Below are 19,745 nucleotides of genomic sequence, written 5' to 3'. Positions count from 1 at the left end.
CCGGACGGTATATCTCATGCTACTTTATCATGATCTTTTTGGGGCAGTCGGGTAGCCTAGTGGTTAAAGCATTCGCTCTCACACAGACCTGTGTTTGATTCCCGACATGTGTACGATGTGTGAAGCTCATTTCTGGTGTCCCCTGCCGTGATATTGCTATTAAAAGTGGAGTAAAACTATACTCACTCACTCAATTATCATGGTCTTTGATTAACTTTTTTTCACTTTTCGTATTATAATTTTATTCAAACCACCACAACATTCCTCCTTGAACCTTGTAATTGAAACTTTAAAATGATGTCTTATTATAAGAACAGTACATTGTACAAACAATAAATATCATTAAAACAAACTCATACCCGATTAAGAACAGATTTTAGTAACAGTGCTATTATATGACCATTGACAAATGTAATTAGTAGATGAATGGGAGATGGTGACTACGTAATACCTATAAATCAAAGATGTCGATAAGCTGTCAATCATCAATCCGAGACAACAATTTGAGTAACGTCAACAATCATAACTTCACAGGCTGCTTATGTATTCATTATCACAAAAGCTGAAGACAACAAGTTGAAATGAGTGACATCGTTCGGTGTAATACTGCAACTCAAGCCCCAAACATCCTGTTATCAGCCTACCAGTAAACACAAGTCCATGACGGGCGGGGTGTAAGTATATTTCTGTTTAAGGAAACATAAACGCAAACAATGCCAAGGAAATGCCACGGGACCACTTGCAATTTTTTTTATGTAATAGTATGTACAGTTACTATTTCTTTGATAGAAAAAAACAACTTGTATACGTCCATCCCACATGTAGAAATATTCATAACAAACGTATTCACATCAAACAAAGCGGATTTACTTAACATGCTTAATGTTTTCTGTATCCTGAACAATAAACATACAAAAGAAGATGCAACTGAAGTGTTATATATAGAAAGATGTTCATTTAAAACATTCATAATAGACAATACATTGTGCCATGACTTGGTGAATACTCAGTTCTGATTGTGATTAGCTAATGACAGGGTTCCACACCAAGAAACCTGTACATTCACATTTCCTTAACTGAATATATCATATCGACCCTTCTGCTGAGCTTACAGAATTGAAAATTGGAAAGCTAATTCGTTCCTCAAATACTGCGTCATTTCATGACAGAACTCCTGAAAAGAGGAATACAGCACACTTATTTCTATGAGATCTGTGAGAGTGATGATTGTAGTGCATGCTATGACTAAACACATCTGTCAGAGAGATGATCGTAGTGCATGCTATGACTAAACACATCTGTGAGTGATGATCATAGTGCATGCTATGACTAAACACATCTGTCAGAGTGATGATCATAGTGCATGCTATGACTAAACACATCTGTGAGAGAGATGAACGTAGTGCATGCTATGACTAAACACATCTGTGAGAGAGATGAACGTAGTGCATGCTATGACTAAACACATCTGTGAGTGATGATCGTAGTGCATGCTAGGACTAAACACATCTTGTCAGAGAGATGATCGTAGTGCATGCTATGACTAAACACATCTGTGAGTGATGATCATAGTGCATGCTATGACTAAACACATCTGTGAGAGTGATGATCGTAGTGCATGCTATGACTAAACACATCTGTGAGTGATGATCGTAGTGCATGCTATGACTAAACACATCTGTGAGAGTGATGATCGTAGTGCATGCTATGACTAAACACATCTGTGAGTGATGATCATAGTGCATGCTATGACTAAACACATCTGTGAGTGATGATCATAGTGCATGCTATGACTAAACACATCTGTGAGAGTGATGATCGTAGTGCATGCTATGACTAAACACATCTGTGAGAGTGATGATCGTAGTGCATGCTATGACTAAACACATCTGTGAGTGATGATCATAGTGCATGCTATGACTAAACACATCTGTGAGTGATGATCATAGTGCATGCTATGACTAAACACATCTGTGAGAGAGATGAACGTAGTGCATGCTATGACTAAACACATCTGTGAGTGATGATCGTAGTGCATGCTATGACTAAACACATCTGTGAGAGTGATGATCGTAGTGCATGCTATGACTAAACACATCTGTGAGAGAGATGAACGTAGTGCATGCTATGACTAAACACATCTGTGAGTGATGATCGTAGTGCATGCTAGGACTAAACACATCTTGTCAGAGAGATGATCGTAGTGCATGCTATGACTAAACACATCTGTGAGAGTGATGATCATAGTGCATGCTATGACTAAACACATCTGTGAGAGAGATGAACGTAGTGCATGCTATGACTAAACACATCTGTGAGTGATGATCGTAGTGCATGCTATGACTAAACACATCTGTGAGAGAGATGAACGTAGTGCATGCTATGACTAAACACATCTGTGAGAGAGATGAACGTAGTGCATGCTATGACTAAACACATCTGTGAGTGATGATCGTAGTGCATGCTAGGACTAAACACATCTTGTCAGAGAGATGATCGTAGTGCATGCTATGACTAAACACATCTGTGAGTGATGATCATAGTGCATGCTATGACTAAACACATCTATGAGAGTGATGATCGTAGTGCATGCTATGACTAAACACATCTGTGAGTGATGATCATAGTGCATGCTATGACTAAACACATCTGTGAGTGATGATCATAGTGCATGCTATGACTAAACACATCTGTGAGAGAGATGAACGTAGTGCATGCTATGACTAAACACATCTGTGAGTGATGATCGTAGTGCATGCTATGACTAAACACATCTGTGAGAGTGATGATCGTAGTGCATGCTATGACTAAACACATCTATGAGAGTGATGATCGTAGTGCATGCTATGACTAAACACTTCTGTGAGTGATGATCGTAGTGCATGCTATGACTAAACACATCTGTGAGTGATGATCGTTGTGCATGCTATGACTAAACACATCTGTCAGAGAGATGAACGTAGTGCATGCTATGACTAAACACATCTGTGAGAGAGATGATCGTAGTGCATGCTATGACTAAACACATCTGTCAGAGTGATGATCATAGTGCATGCTATGACTAAACACATCTGTGAGTGATGATCATAGTGCATGCTATGACTAAACACATCTGTGAGAGAGATGAACGTAGTGCATGCTATGACTAAACACATCTGTGAGTGATGATCGTAGTGCATGCTAGGACTAAACACATCTTGTCAGAGAGATGATCGTAGTGCATGCTATGACTAAACACATCTGTGAGTGATGATCATAGTGCATGCTATGACTAAACACATCTGTGAGAGAGATGAACGTAGTGCATGCTATGACTAAACACATCTGTGAGTGATGATCGTAGTGCATGCTATGACTAAACACATCTGTGAGAGTGATGATCGTAGTGCATGCTATGACTAAACACATCTATGAGAGTGATGATCGTAGTGCATGCTATGACTAAACACTTCTGTGAGTGATGATCGTAGTGCATGCTATGACTAAACACATCTGTGAGTGATGATCGTTGTGCATGCTATGACTAAACACATCTGTGAGAGAGATGAACGTAGTGCATGCTATGACTAAACACATCTGTGAGTGATGATCGTAGTGCATGCTATGACTAAACACATCTGTGAGTGATGATCGTTGTGCATGCTATGACTAAACACATCTGTCAGAGAGATGAACGTAGTGCATGCTATGACTAAACACATCTGTGAGAGAGATGATCGTAGTGCATGCTATGACTAAACACATCTGTCAGAGAGATGATCGTAGTGCATGCTATGACTAAACACATCTGTCAGAGTGATGATCGTAGTGCATGCTATGACTAAACACATCTGTGAGAGAGATGAACGTAGTGCATGCTATGACTAAACACATCTGTGAGAGTGATGATCGTAGTGCATGCTATGACTAAACACATCTGTGAGAGTGATGATCGTAGTGCATGCTATGACTAAACACATCTGTCAGAGAGATGATCGTAGTGCATGCTATGACTAAACACATCTGTGAGTGATGATCGTAGTGCATGCTATGACTAAACACATCTGTCAGAGTGATGATCGTAGTGCATGCTATGACTAAACACATCTGTGAGTGATGATCGTAGTGCATGCTATGACTAAACACATCTGTGAGTGATGATCGTAGTGCATGCTATGACTAAACACATCTGTGAGTGATGATTCTAGTGCATGCTATGACTAAACACATCTGTGAGTGATGATCGTAGTGCATGCTATGACTAAACACATCTGTCAGAGTGATGATCGTAGTGCATGCTATGACTAAACACATCTGTGAGCGATGATCGTAGTGCATGCTATGATTAAACACATCTGTGAGTGATGATCGTAGTGCATGCTATGACTAAACACATCTGTGAGTGATGATCGTAGTGCATGCTATGACTAAACACATCTGTCAGAGATGATCGTAGTGCATGCTATGACTAAACACTTCTGTGAGTGATGATCCCATCAGACGCCATACAGGCCAGGTCCATCATTTGATAATTTGTATGACTTTAGACTTTTGGTTTCGGTAAGGCTGTTAATGAGTTGCTACTGTGCCAGTTTTAAACAGAAAAGACTCCGGATCCATGACTTGGGAGAAATTAATATACGCCCAGGCGTCTAATAGAGGTAATACATTATAAAGGAATAGTGCATTCTCACTCACCATGTTCCAGTGGTAATGAAAAAGTGTTTCAAGTGCATATTCAACATGAACTAATTAAGGTGCCACATATTCGTTCTATACAGAAGTATTCTCATGATGTTGTGTATTAGATAAAAGCGACAATGTTCCATGTTCATAAGAAATCTCTGCCAAAAGCAGTGTCCACTGTATGATGCCGACTATCATAAAGCATTCATTTTAAGAAGTTGGGCATGTGAACATAACCGTTCTGAAGTCCCGTGACCACCTGTTGTCTAAAAACTTTTTAACCGACCTTACTAGATAAACTAGTCATGAGGTCGGTTGGTAATAATAACTGTTTTCTTCAGATTTGGGTTTATCTGTCATGAGGAACTGCACTGTAGGGAGTCCCCGCAATCACCCATCCCGTTTTTTGTGTTTGCTACAATCTGGCAGCAAAGCCTGGTTGCTCTGTGGCTGTTGCAATAAAGCCTGGTTGCTCGGTGGCTCTTGCAATAAAGCCTGGTTGCTCGGTGGCTTTTGCAATAAAGCCTGGTTGCTCGTTGGCTCTTGCAGTAAAGTCCGGTCACATGGTGGCTCTTGCAATAAAGCCTGGTTGCTCGGTGGCTCTTGCAGTAAAGCCTGGTTGCTCGGTGGCTCTTGCAGTAAAGCCTGGTTGCTCGGTGGCTCTTGCAGTAAAGCCTGGATGCTCGGTGGCTCTTGCAGTAAAGCCTGGCTGCTCGGTGGCTCTTGCAGTAAAGTCTGGTCACATGGTGGCTCTTGCAATAAAGCCTGGCTGCTCGGTGGCTCTTGCAGTAAAGCCTGGCTGCTCGGTGGCTCTTGCAGTAAAGTCTGGTCACATGGTGGCTCTTGCAATAAAGCCTGGCTGCTCGGTGGCTCTTGCAGTAAAGCATGGTTGCTCGGTGGCTCTTGCAATAAAGCCTGGATGCTCGATGGCTCTTGCAGTAAAGCCTGGCTGCTCGGTGGCTCTTGCAGTAAAGTCTGGTCACATGGTGGCTCTTGCAATAAAGCCTGGCTGCTCGGTGGCTCTTGCAGTAAAGCCTGGTTGCTCGGTGGCTCTTGCAATAAAGCCTGGTTGCTCGGTGGCTCTTGCAGTAAAGCCTGGTTGCTCGGTGGCTCTTGCAGTAAAGTCTGGTCACATGGTGGCTCTTGCAGTAAAGCCAGGCTGCTCGGTGGCTCTTTCAGTGAAGTCTGATTCTTGTTGGTCCATCTCATTCTGTCAAAATGAAATGAAAAAATCTTGACATTTTACCATAAAAAATATTCATGATGCGATTTATTAGAAAATACTTCACTGAAATAAATCTCTTGTTTTTTTACCATTGGGGCCTTGGGAAACAGCGCATAAATCATGTAAATGTGGGCTTCCAATGTTCCCAGTGTCCATGTCCTCAAGAGACTCCTGATTCCTGGAAAACAGCTTCCCCTGAAATATACGTTCACAAATTTCAGTTTTTATTCCAGTGCATCATTATCCAGACATCTCTGCTTAAATTAGGACATTCTTCAACTTAACACCTTAATCTGGCCCTTTCATCAATATATATTTTGAAGTCTGGATAATTGGGTGCATTATTGTCCCCCGCCGCACGAAAGCGCGAAGCGGGGGATATAGTATATGTCCGTACGTACGTCCCACCTGTTTGTTGCCGCGATATCTCAAGAACTAAACACTGGAATGTCTTCATATTTGGAACTATGGTGTATATATACAGACTCCGCAGACACCAGTCGGTTTTGGTGACCTTGATCCCATTTTCAAGGTTACAGCAGGCAAATCTGCTTTTGGAGTTGGAAAACGGTGTTGCCGCGATATCTCAAGAACTAATCGCAGGATTGTCTTCATATTTGGAACTATGGTGTATATACAGACACCAGTCGGTTTTGGTGACATTGACCCCATTTTCAAGGTCACAGCAGGCAAATCTGCTTTTGGAGTTGGAAAACGGTGTTGCCGCGATATCTCAAGAACTAAACACTGGACTAGACTCCGCAGACACCAGTCGGTTTTGGTGACCTTGACCCCTTTTTCAAGGTCACAGCAGGCAAATCTGCTTTTGGAGTTGGAAAACGGTGTTGCCGCGATATCTCAAGAACTAATTGCAGGATTGTCTTCATATTTGGAACTATGGTGTATATACAGACACCAGTCGGTTTTGGTGACCTTGACCCCATTTTCAAGGTCACAGCAGGCAAATCTGCTTTTGGAGTTGGAAAACGGTGTTGCCACGATATCTCAAGAACTAATCGCTGGATTGTCTTCATATTTGGTATTATGGTGTATATACAGGCGGGGAACATTTCTTCACTTTGTGACAAATACTTGTTGTATATATGATTTTATTAAATGTTTTCAATTATTAACATCTCTTCTGATGGCAAAGGTAAAAAATCGGTTTCTTAATACAACACACTATGACCAATATATACCTAGTAACGTGTAACTTTGCATCAAAAGGGTATATTCTCTCGTGTCATTTTCTTGCAAATTGTGAAATTTAATATCCTAAACATAGCTGGTTTCTGATGTGTAAATTTAACTGCAAATATTAAACCAGTTTGAATGAAAGACCATGCGTCGAAAAACAGGAAATTCCTCCGCTTTTTAGCGTACACTGCTAAAGGTACTGTGCGATGATTGTTTTTAGTAAGCTGCTTGACAGAAACTGAGCGAAAACAGCTACTGCCTTACATCTGAATGACATAAATATATATCAAATGGAGTTAAATGAATATCTGAGTGAGTGAGTATGGTTTTATGCTGCTTTTAACAATATTCCAGCAATATCACGGCGGGGAACCCCACACATTGGGCTTCACACATTGTATCCATGTCGGGAATCAAACCTGGGTCTTCGGCGTGACGAGCGAACGCTTTAGCCACTAGGCTACCAGACCTACCCTTATATGAATATGTATAACGACATACAGTCAAGGCAAAAAATTGCCTGCCGTAAATGATAAAAACTGTTTTTCCACTATGACGTCTAAAGGTGACAGAGAGATTACACATGTACAAAGAAAAGGGGGGAATAACTCTGCAATGCTTGGCAATAGTTCATTGTAACTCAGGTCACTTGGTGCTGTGGGTAAGGACGATGTATTTTCGTAGTGTTAACGAGGAACCAAACTATTCCAACACAAATATTGATATTGAAACTGTATACGTTTACAAATAAAGAAAACCCATAACAAATGACGAAATCGTACTTATTAAAAAAAGAAGTAATAGCGAAATGGATGGCCCTATCGAACCTAAATTTAGTTCTTAGATTCCAACATTCTCCTCATTGTGCAAGTGTAATTTGACTTATGTTGCACCATTATTCATGGAGCACTAGCCACATCATCAAATGTAATGATTCACTGGACAAGTGACAATTATATTTGACTTCATGGTTGGTTTTATGTCTTTATAGTTAAATTTTCATTGTGTGTATTGAAATTCCTGTGTTTTAATTTGCTGAATTGGTCATGTGTTATTGCAATCATTTCCCAATGAATGTAAAACATTAAGCCACGCCCACCGAGGCGGACTACTTTTATTACTGCGGAATGTCGGGGAATCCAGGGAATTCCCTTTCTGCTCATGTGTATCGTCATGCACAGGACATGTATCGTCATTCATGCATATTCATTGTCCAAAATGAAACAGCAAACATGCAAGCTCACTCGCCCTTTTTATCCCGCTCGCTCGGTTCCACAACTTTCATCGCTTTGGGTTTCAGTTCTAACTAGCATTTTTCCAACTGTGTCTTCCCATTCTCAGGGAACTAATGTTTGAATCTGGTGGTAACTGATTCAACTGACCATGTCATTTGAAACAGCCGCTTTGTCCCGTCTGACTGTTGCAGTTCTGTTAGCCTCTTGCCTTGATTGACAGGTCCTATAAACTTTGTTTTGATCCTACTCTCCATTGATTGGCTACTGACTTTGTAGGCAACTCAAGATATGTGCATAATTAAACAATCACCTGATTCATGTCACGCCACAGTATGTATTCCCAGACCTGGAATATTTATCAATCTCGTCATTTTTGTCTGCTTTTATATACATGTATATGTACTCATTATGGGGATGCCATTGTTGAAAATATCAAATCATTGCAATGTATCAATTATTAATTCCCTTATTCTTCCTAAGATTCTATTCCCATATATATTCTTAAAATGTTGAGCTAATGTATGCAACGAATAGACGAATGGATAGCTAAAAAAAATGCTACAGTGTAAAATCTGAATTTGCAATTTTTGAAATTCATTTCTCCCAAGTAAATATCTGAAATTAAATTTCAAAAGATGCTGTAAATAACACAGTGAGCTGTGATTTAGTAATGTGTAAAAAATGGAACATCATGTAACTGGGGTTGTACAATCGAATAGGAATTTTACTTTAATCTCAATGTACCTATTTATGTTATCATGGAGGAATAGTAAAACTATGAATTAGGTCGTCATGAATAATTAAGTAGAATAATAAATAATTGCTTTGAGAAAATACTGTATTTTGTTTTTATACTGCTTTTCTCATCTGAGAGGGTTACATGTACTTTCTAACATCAGTATCAGCCTCTTCACTGTTTACACTAGAGGGTGACTGATATACAGAAGTCCCGAGAATATTGGCAGACATTATTTACCAAAATACATTGCCAATGCTACGAGGTAATGACAGTTTGGTTACTGTAACTTGCTAGCGATTATAGATGTAATTCTAAAACTAGCTTGTATCGAGATTGAAGGATTATTTGAACCATACAATCTGCAGAAAAAAGTTTATAATAATGTAGAAAAATCCCAACCATGTAGCTGAGTGAGAGACGTAACTGTACCGTTAGTATCACATTTTTTATAAAATAATACATATTGTTACATATTGTCATGGTTGTAATCTTATTTTTCCATATTCTTACAAAGACTAATCAGCGTTAGAAATTGGCACTAGTCCTGTAGTCCTTACCAAACTGCCCAATAGTAAAGGTATCCTAAGGACTAGTAGAAATTGGTCCATTTTAAGGGTTTTGCTATATGTTATCATTATAAGGACTAGTGGACAAAAACTGTTAGTTTCTAACCCTGGACTTACAAAGTCCAAGAATATTCAAACAAACGTTCAGCAAGTTTATCCTTTGATACAGTGACTATATCTATACTGTCATAGCAACTGTTTTATGATTACCATTGTCTGCAGTACATTTGACTCCAAGGGCAAACTACCCTGTAGCCATGTCTCCATAACTTAATTGTCACTACGTTTTAGGCGCTAATCCCCATTGTTTATCCTCACCAACATTTCATTGTATATTGACTGACAGCCAAACTGGGCTACTTTATCACTTCCCGTTAATTACTGTTATTTATAGTACCGTATTCGGCGTAATAAGCGCCCCGCTCTAACAAGCGCCCACGGCGATATTTTCCAATATATTGGCTAGTGAACAATCCCAATTAGCACCCTTCCGACTGATCAATGTACACAATTCGTGTACATTTTTACGTGTAGAATACGCACTCGTGTGTTATATGCACCCTTAATTACGGGCAATTAAATTCTGGAAAAATATATCTGTCGTGTATAATACGCACAGACTTTTCTTTTGTATCATTTCAGGCTGTCAGAAAATTACGATCTTTCTACTCTTTCACTAAAATTATATTCTAATAAGATCCCCCTATTTCTAATTTCGAGAGCGCCCTGGGCGCTTATTACGTCGAATACGGTATGACATTTATTGCCTTAATTGTTCATCCCCTGAGTTGTGTTGGTACGTCACCCCAGGAAGTCCCATGTCCAGGGCAACGTCATTGTATTTCCATTGTTCAGTACTATATATGTGCTACCCTTACACAGTTACTACGGTGTTAGTCAGGCTTGGTATTCTGAGTGCTGGCATAGGGACGACCTCGAGCAGGATGTGCCGCTCGTAGGAAACGCCCTGAGGTGAGCTGGAGCTCCGCTCACCTCTTGTACGCCTGAGCTGGAAGGTCCGCTCATCGCTGTGTTTGTGTTGTCAGAGCAGGTATTCTGCTCATTGTGCAATTGTTGTTTATTGTTTACATGTTGTGCATAAAGCGTTCCGGGACAGTGATGTTGATTTTGTTTTTATTCCCCCAAGAGCTAATTCCCCATCAACGTGCGCGTTGACAATACTGTCCAGCTACCACGAATATGCTTTCTGTTGGCCGCTTAATTACTATAAAGTGACAAGATTACTGTAATGGTCAAAATGTTTCATTCTATTTTCTATCAATTATGATAGCTTAATTGGTGAAGGAGGTATGAAATCTGGTTTCTAGAATTTCCACAAATTATGTATTACATATAACAACAGCAATATACAATATTAAATATTTGTTATGGTTCGGATGTTTATTTAATTTCCTGGGTTAGAATGTTATGTTTCATTTTTTGGTCATGTGCCAATTTTACATCAACCTTATTAAGAAGGGAGATAAGCACAGATTGGTGTGGTCATGTCACCATGTGCTTTATGCAGCATGCAGGAGGAAGTCATGCTAGGAGCCAGTGAAGTCAAAAGTAATGGTATGGCATATTTAGTCACTCATTTGAAAATTCATAAATAGGAATTTGTTTAGAAATGCATCTTCTTAGTTTCTACCATACACAGTATCTTAATTCTTCATAATTGAGGGTTTGTGGCTGGTTTAGACTTGGCTCATGGAGATACACCCTAGACTTCAATTTTGTTCATAATATTCTCATGGCCTAAATTTATAAAGGTATATGAAATTGTAAGTTTCCTGTTTATCAAGTGCAGTTAAGGCATTGTTTCTGTACATTTATTGGACTATTATGTACTTAGTGCAATTTCCAGGTTTCAAGATTGTTTGGAACTTCATGTTGTAATCAACATAGCATTAACATTATTTGACTTTGGAAATGGATCAGGAAAATAAGACAGAAGATAAAGAAAAAGTAGGAAAAGAAACCAGACGAAAAAAGTTAACTGATAAGGGCATGTCTTATGCATCTGAAACAAAAGGTAAACGGGTACAAGGCATTTTCCGGCAACTTGAAAGAGACTTTGACCACATCAACTTAGTAATTGCTACGGGGGTTGTGAATAAAAGCACAATTGAGGATGTACGTCGAGAGTATGCATCTTGGCTTTTCCTCTACAACACGCTATTTGATGTTAGAGAAGACTATAGACAACTGTTAAAAGAGCCTGAAATATACCACTTTGAAGAGGAGTGCATATCTCAAGATAAAGTTCTTTCAAATATTAAAACAGCAATTGAGCAGTTTTTTGTGAAGCACGGATCAGTCCAAAGCCAGAGTGAAGCTTCTTTACACCCCAGTCGTTCTAGTAAAAGGTCAGGATCATGTAGAACTGGCCTGTCACCTTTGGCCAGTACTATTTCTTCAGCAATGTTACTTGAAAGGCAAAGAAAAGCAGAGCTTCAAGCTAAAGTAAAAGCCCTGAAAGAGAAACAAAAACTTAATCAAGCAAAATTAGAAATTAAGATGAAGGAGGAAGAGCTAGAGTTGAGAACACAACTGGAGATCTCCGAGGCCAGGTCTAAGGTGTTGGATGTTTATGACAATGACCAGGACGATAGGAACTCTGCCAGAAAATATATGACATTTGACGAGGGTAGTATTGATCAAAGCCTGAAGTCTGAAATGCATAGAGATCATGTCATAAGAGAGCACGTACCACATATGCAAAAGTCTGAAGGGGCAAATCGTAATCCCAGAGTATCTCCATTTTCTTCCTATGCATATGAACAGCCATCTGATAACATGATTATATCAATAGTCCAACAACTTCGTAAACCAGTGCCAGACATCCAAAAGTTTAATGGAAATCCCTTAGAATTCCAGAAGTTCATGAGGCAATTTCGGACAAAGATAATTAACAACTCGAGTTCTGAAGATGAGCTTATGTGTTACCTTGAGCAGTTCACTGAGGGAGAGGCACATCAAGTTGTTAAAAGTTTTAGCTACCTGGATGCAAGAAGTGGCTACAAAGCTGCTATGGCCGAGCTTGAAGAAAGGTATGGCAATCAAGAGACAATTGCAAATGCCCTAATAAAAAGGGCTATGTGCTGGCCCAACATTAAAGCAGATAATGCGAAATCTTTGGACGAATATGCTGTGTTCCTGAATGAATGCCAGAATGCTGTGAAGAGTTTGTACTCGGTTAAGGTACTTGAGTACCCTGACAACATACGGAAGCTTGTAATGAAGTTACCATTTCACTGCCAGGAGAAGTGGAGAGGTATTGTTTTACAAATTCGTCTCTCTAGATCAACTGTAGAATTTTCTGACCTTGTTCAGTTTGTCCGAAAAGAAGCCCAAAAGGCTATGGATACAATGTATGGAAAAGAAGCCATGCGACCAGATGACAAAAAACAGGTTCAAAAAAGAGTATGGGCTAATCCCAGCACTGTAAAGGTTCCAACCAAACTAACATTTGGTACTGATCTGGTAAAGGCAAACAAGATGGGAAAGGATTACAATAATCAACAGCCATCTAGGTTTGATACTAATGTCCAAAGGCCATGTGACTACTGTGGAAATGATGGACATTTAATAGACTTGTGCAAGAAGTTAGCTTCAAAACCCCACATTGATCGTTTGAACTTTCTCAAATCCAAGGGTCTATGTTTTCGTTGCTTTGAGCAGGGTCATCGTAGCAAGGAATGTCATAAAATTGTCATTTGTCAGTGCTGCAAAGGCAATCACTCGACAATATTGCATATTGACTCCCAGACAAACCTGAAATGTTTAAGTGCATGTACAGGTCAAGCTAGTGAAGATATGGAGACCGGTGACAGCAGCGGTGAATGTACACTAGCTGTAATCCCTGTGAAAGTAACATTCAAAGATACATTGAAAGTGATATCGACATATGCATTCTTGGACCCCGGAAGTACCATCTCTTTCTGTTCAGAATCCCTGATGAATAAGCTTGGATGCAGTGGAAAGTCAAAGAAGGTTGAAATAACTATAGATACACTAGGGGAGCCTCATACTTCCTTTGTGCATGCCATCTCTGGTCTGAAAGTTCATGATATGGATATGAAGAATACTGTTGTCCTTCCTACAGTGTATTCTAGGAGCCATATCCCAGTAACAAGTAGGCACATTCCAAATGATTCTGATGTCGCAGAGTGGTCTCACCTTGGTGGAATTCATTTACCTTCACTTGAATCTGGTGTCGATCTTCTGATAGGTGCTAATGCCCCTGATGCTTACTCTCCATTTGAAGTCAAAGTTGGTCCACAGGGAAGCCCTCATGCAACCAGAACTCGATTAGGATGGATCCTATGGAACGTTGTCAGACCTTCAGGAGAAGAAGGAAAACAACATTTTCCATCTATGAGAACAGACATTGTAAATGTCAGAAATGTTGAGAAAATCAGTGAATTGAATAGTTTGGTTAGGAAGAGCATAAACTTTGACTTCCCAGAAAGCTCCATCGACGACAAAGCAGAAATGTCCCAAGAGGACAAGAAGTTTCTTGACAAGGTTAATGAGTCTGTCTCCTTACAAGAAGGTCATTATCATATTAGTCTACCTTTTAAGTGCTCCAATGTGCAGATGCCCAACAATAGTGTGCAAGCTCTAAAACGCCTGGACAGCTTGAAACGGAAGTTTAATAAGGATCAAAAGTTTAGTGATGACTACAAAACATTCATGGAAGACATACTGGCCAAGGGATATGCTGAGAAGGTACCTATTGAGGAGCTTGAGGGCCAAACAGGAAAGGTATGGTACATTCCTCATCATGGGATATACCACCCAAGAAAGATTTCGAAAATAAGAGTTGTGTTTGATTGTACAGCTAGTAATCAAGGAGTTTCCTTGAACAATATGCTCATACAAGGCCCAAACTTGACAAACAACTTACTTGGTATTCTTCTCAGGTTCCGCCAAGACTCAGTTGCGATAATGGGAGACATTGAGTCGATGTTTTATCGTGTCAAAGTGCCCAAAGAAGATCGTAATTACCTTCGCTTCTACTGGTGGCCGAGAGGTGACTGTGATGAGAAGCCAGAAGTATACCGAATGTGCGTCCATTTATTTGGGGCCATTTCTTCATCTAGTTGTGCCACATTCGCCTTACAACAAACTGCTGAGGACAACAAAGAAAGATATATTTCTGAAGTTGTTAGCATGGTTAAAGACAGCTTCTATGTTGATGACTGTTTAGCTTCTGTAGAAGATGAAGAAAGGGCAGTTTACCTAATCAATGAAGTATCAAAACTCTGCATGGATGGAGGGTTTCATCTGACAAAATGGGTCTCCAACAGCAAATCTGTAATGAAAGCTATACCTACTGAGGAGAGGGCCAAGGAGGTGAAAGAATTGAATCTGGAATGTGAATCTCTTCCCAGTGAGAGAGCTCTCGGCGTCTTTTGGTTTGTTGATTCAGATACGCTAGGTTTCAAGATTCAAAGCAAGGAAAAGACAATCACCAGAAGAGGCATATTGTCTGTTGTAAGTAGTGTATACGATCCACTGGGGTTTGTGGCACCTTACGTGTTGATCGCCAAGCGTCTTCTCCAAGAATTATGTAAGAAAGATCTTGGATGGGATGAGGTAATAGATGAAGCTTCTTTGACAATTTGGCTTCAGTGGCTAAAGGACTTGCCAAGGTTGGATGAGATAGAAGTGGAACGGTGTTACAAACCAAAAGGGTTTGGAAAAATTGCATCGTGTCAGTTGCATCTGTTTTCTGATGCAAGTGAAGTTGGCTATGGCGTTGTAACCTACCTTCGTCTAACAAATGAAGATAATGGTGTACACTGTGTCTTGGTAATGGCTAAGTCAAGAGTGGCACCCTTGAAGAAAATGACAATACCCCGCATGGAGCTAACAGCAGCTACAGTTGCAGTTCGCCTGGGTAAGCTATTGACCAGAGAGTTGCAGTACAAAATTGATGAGACTTTCTTTTGGACAGACAGTATGTCTGTGCTCAGATATATCTCTAACAGCACATCAAGATTCAAAACCTTTGTAGCAAATCGGCTCACCACTATCCATGAAGGTTCTGAGGTCAAGCAGTGGAATTATGTCAACACAAAGTTCAACCCAGCAGATTTAGCATCAAGGGGAATGACCTACGACAAGTTCAAACATGCACATCAGTGGTTTGAAGGACCAGATTTTCTGTGGAGACTAAGAGTCAAATGGCCCATTTCTCCTGACTTATCTGTCACTGATGAGGACCCAGAGGTCAAGAACTCTGTAAGTTGTCTAGTAACTGGCCAGTCCCAAAATATATTGGACAGACTATTGAATCACTATTCAAGCTGGCTACGGCTCCGAAAAGCAGTTGGTTGGATCATCTTGACTATCAGAGAGCTAAAAAGAAAGATGAAAGCAAGGCAATTGGAGTCAGAAGCAGCGGAGGACAGATCTGAAAAATTATCACGGGCAAAACCCAAGCTGACAGTTTCAGTATTAAAGGATGCAGAAGTTGCACTTGCTCGTTATGTGCAGGGTCAACACTTCATGAAAGAGATTGAATTTTTGAAAGGAAAAGAAAGCCAGATTAAGAAAGGAAGAGGGGTTAGTAAATCTAGTTCTTTGTACAAGTTAGATCCCTTCATTGAAGATGGAATCATACGGGTTGGTGGACGTCTTCAAAGAGCAGAGATTCCGCATGATTCAAAACATCCAGTTGTATTGCCTAAAACTTCTCCCTTGTCAAAGCTGCTGATCAAAGATGCTCACACGGCTGTAGGTCATATGGGTAAAAATGCTATACTTACCTACTTGAGGCAATGTTATTGGATCTTAGGAGCTGGAGCTGTCATCAAAAGTCTTGTTTCCAAGTGTGTCATTTGTAAGAAGTATCAGTCACCAACTGGACAACAACAGATGGCAGACCTTCCTGATGATCGTCTTCAACCTGATAAGCCACCTTTTTCACATGTAGGCATGGACTTTTTTGGGCCTTTTCTAGTTAGACGAGGTCGCGCAACTGTGAAAAGGTATGGTGTGGTCTTCTCATGTTTGACCATGCGAGCAGTGCATTTAGAACTAGCTTGTTCTCTTGATACTGACAGTTGTATCAATGCCATACGGAGATTTATATCAAGACGAGGTCAACCAGAAGTGATCAGGTCAGACAATGGGACCAATCTCTCAAGCAGCGAACGTGAACTTAAAGAAGAAATCTTGAAGTTGAACCAGTCCAAGTTGCACTCATCACTGCTTGAGAAGGGAATTGATTGGCATTTTAACCCTCCTACAGCATCTCATCATGGTGGGATTTGGGAGCGTATGATCCGTTCAATAAGGAAAGTTCTTAATGCTGTTGTCCAGGAACAAGCAATTAAGCTTGACGATGAAGGTCTGAGTACTCTCTTTTGTGAAGTTGAAATTATTCTCAATGGTAGACCTATCACTGATGTACCATATCATCCTCATGATCTAAACCCCCTCACGCCAAATCATCTTTTGCTTCTGCGATCGGGTCAAAAGATGCGACCAGGTACATTTTGTAAAGATGACGTCTACTCTCGCAGACGATGGAAGCAAGTTCAGTATTTAGCTGATATATTTTGGAAGCGGTGGGTAAAGGAATACCTTACACTGCAGCAAGAAAGACAAAAGTGGGTTACAAAGAAGCCCAATCTTGAAGTTGGAGACATTGTTCTTCTGGCGGACAGTTCTCCTCGTAATTCATGGTCACTTGGACGTGTCATTGAGATCATGATGGACAAAAAGGGATCTGTACGTATCGTGCGTGTGAGGACAGCTTTTACAGAGCTTGTCCGTCCTATAAACAAATTGTGTGTCATTGTGCGTGGATCAAAATGAACACTTCTGAAAGTCATCGTGAAAGAATGTGAATATGTAAACTTTAAGGTTTATTTGGCCTACTTAGAGTGAAGTTGATAACTCTTATAAGGTTTATGTTATTTTCGACCCATGGTAAACCGGGTTGGAATTGGTCTTCAGCAACCCATGCTTGCCGTGGGATGCTACTATGCTTGTTGTAGGAGGCGACTGATGGGATCGGGTGGTCAGTCTCGCTGATTTGGTTAATGCATGTCTTCGTTTCACGATTGCATGGATCGATGTTCATGATGTCAGTCTCTGGATTGTCTGGACCAGACTCGACTTTTTACAGACCATCGTCATATGGCTTGGATATTGTTGATTGCAGCGATATTGCAAACAAACAAACAAATAAATTATGTTGTTTCAGGTCTTTTCATTATAGAATGTTTAAAATTCAGAGAAGTTTTGACCATTTTTGGTACTGTGTTTTGTAATTGTTACTCCCTGATTGTACAATGAGGAGACCGGTATGTAATGGTCAAAATGTTTCATTCTATTTTCTATCAATTATGATAGCTTAATTGGTGAAGGAGGTATGAAATCTGGTTTCTAGAATTTCCACAAATTATGTATTACATATAACAACAGCAATATACAATATTAAATATTTGTTATGGTTCGGATGTTTATTTAATTTCCTGGGTTAGAATGTTATGTTTCATTTTTTGGTCATGTGCCAATTTTACATCAACCTTATTAAGAAGGGAGATAAGCACAGATTGGTGTGGTCATGTCACCATGTGCTTTATGCAGCATGCAGGAGGAAGTCATGCTAGGAGCCAGTGAAGTCAAAAGTAATGGTATGGCATATTTAGTCACTCATTTGAAAATTCATAAATAGGAATTTGTTTAGAAATGCATCTTCTTAGTTTCTACCATACACAGTATCTTAATTCTTCATAATTGAGGGTTTGTGGCTGGTTTAGACTTGGCTCATGGAGATACACCCTAGACTTCAATTTTGTTCATAATATTCTCATGGCCTAAATTTATAAAGGTATATGAAATTGTAAGTTTCCTGTTTATCAAGTGCAGTTAAGGCATTGTTTCTGTACATTTATTGGACTATTATGTACTTAGTGCAATTTCCAGGTTTGTCTTGTACACCTTATTGTTAAATGTTCATACATTTGTAAATTAAACAAGTCCAACTTAGTATAATACTGCTGTATTATGAAGTTAATGTGTAAATTAATCAAATTGAAAAGCCATATACTAAATGAAATCCTTTCTATTTGTTACAGTTAATCTAATGTTTGTACATGAGAGTTGAAACAGGAATAAGAAAGAATAAAGAATCAAGATTGTTTGGAACTTCATGTTGTAATCAACAATTACTTTGTTCTCAGCACTTGCAGATAAGCTTGTATTGTGTTTTAATAATATATCGTCTCATCTCATGGTTAATATTATGATTTACCATTAATACTTGTGCCTGATCTTGAAAAATTTCGTCACACTACAGAAACCATGTTTTGAAATTGGTCACTGCTGTCATAGTCAGTAACGGTCAGAATTAATGATATCTTGAATTTAATTATAAATATCTCTAAATTGAATTGAAGATATTTAAAACGAATTAATGATATTTGTAATGCATTTGTGGGTATGTATAACTTATTTGAAGGTATCTTGAATTGAATGTAAGATATCTTCAATTTATTTCTAATATAATTATGTACAGTAGGATGGTAATTGTTAATGATATCTTAAATACATTTAGAGATATCACAGACAATTTTGTTGATATCACAGTAACATTTTAAGATATCAGTAATTGTATTATGGATATCAGAAGTGAATTCAAGATATCTTTAATTATTTTTTGATATCTTTAAAGCATTATTGATGTCTTTAAATAAAATACTGATATTTTTAAACAGTTGAAGATATCAGTATTTCCGTACTACTGTAAAAGTACTGTGAAATGCCGTAATCCAGCACATTTCTGCCCACAAGTCATCACTAGACTAGTTTCTGTGCACCTGAAATACATGATAATACTCACTAAGAACATCAGTCCTCACAATGTAAAATATAACAAATAAAACCAGGGCATGATAATTCATCTTAAATACACGTCTAGATATGGATATATCACCGGACCGTGTAGATGACCGTCTCAGATTTTATTACAAACTCGACTTCCACAAAAAATATTCTGTAAAGCTACGAGAACGCTGCTGTTAGAAGTGAAAGAATACGCTGGTCAAGTCACAAAAATGGCACTTTGCGAAACGAACAGTCTTGATTGTTATGTT

The 19,745-nt window shown here is 39.3% G+C and overlaps 3 protein-coding genes across 5 annotated transcripts in view; 2 read left to right on the top strand and 1 right to left on the bottom strand.

Annotated features, from left to right (window-relative positions):
* Positions 1 to 19,745, top strand: part of LOC139462115 (polyglutamylase complex subunit TTLL1-like) — a 42,423-nt gene that overhangs the window by 3,043 nt on the left and 19,635 nt on the right. The window lies entirely within an intron of this gene.
* LOC139461679 (variable charge X-linked protein 3B-like) lies at positions 5,056 to 5,874 on the bottom strand. Its single transcript, XM_071243137.1, has one exon. The coding sequence runs from the start codon at positions 5,872 to 5,874 to the stop codon at positions 5,056 to 5,058; it is 819 nt and encodes a 272-aa protein (XP_071099238.1).
* LOC139461678 (uncharacterized) lies at positions 11,560 to 17,460 on the top strand. Its single transcript, XM_071243136.1, has one exon. It carries the CDS (start codon positions 11,560 to 11,562, stop codon positions 17,458 to 17,460), a length of 5,901 nt encoding a protein of 1,966 aa, XP_071099237.1.

The sequence above is a fragment of the Haliotis cracherodii genome, unplaced genomic scaffold (genome assembly GCF_022045235.1).
Source record: "Haliotis cracherodii isolate W230 unplaced genomic scaffold, xgHalCrac1.p SCAF_15, whole genome shotgun sequence".
Lineage (NCBI taxonomy): Eukaryota > Metazoa > Mollusca > Gastropoda > Lepetellida > Haliotidae > Haliotis > Haliotis cracherodii.
Note: the sequence above shows the minus strand (reverse complement) of the source record. Positions and strands in the feature narration are given on the sequence as shown.

What these genes read in the sequence shown, in the direction of transcription:
- LOC139461679 (XM_071243137.1), bottom strand. Translation starts at nt 5,874, where the DNA reads ATGAGATGGACCAACAAGAATCAGACTTCACTGAAAGAGCCACCGAGC.
- LOC139461678 (XM_071243136.1), top strand. Translation starts at nt 11,560, where the DNA reads ATGGATCAGGAAAATAAGACAGAAGATAAAGAAAAAGTAGGAAAAGAA.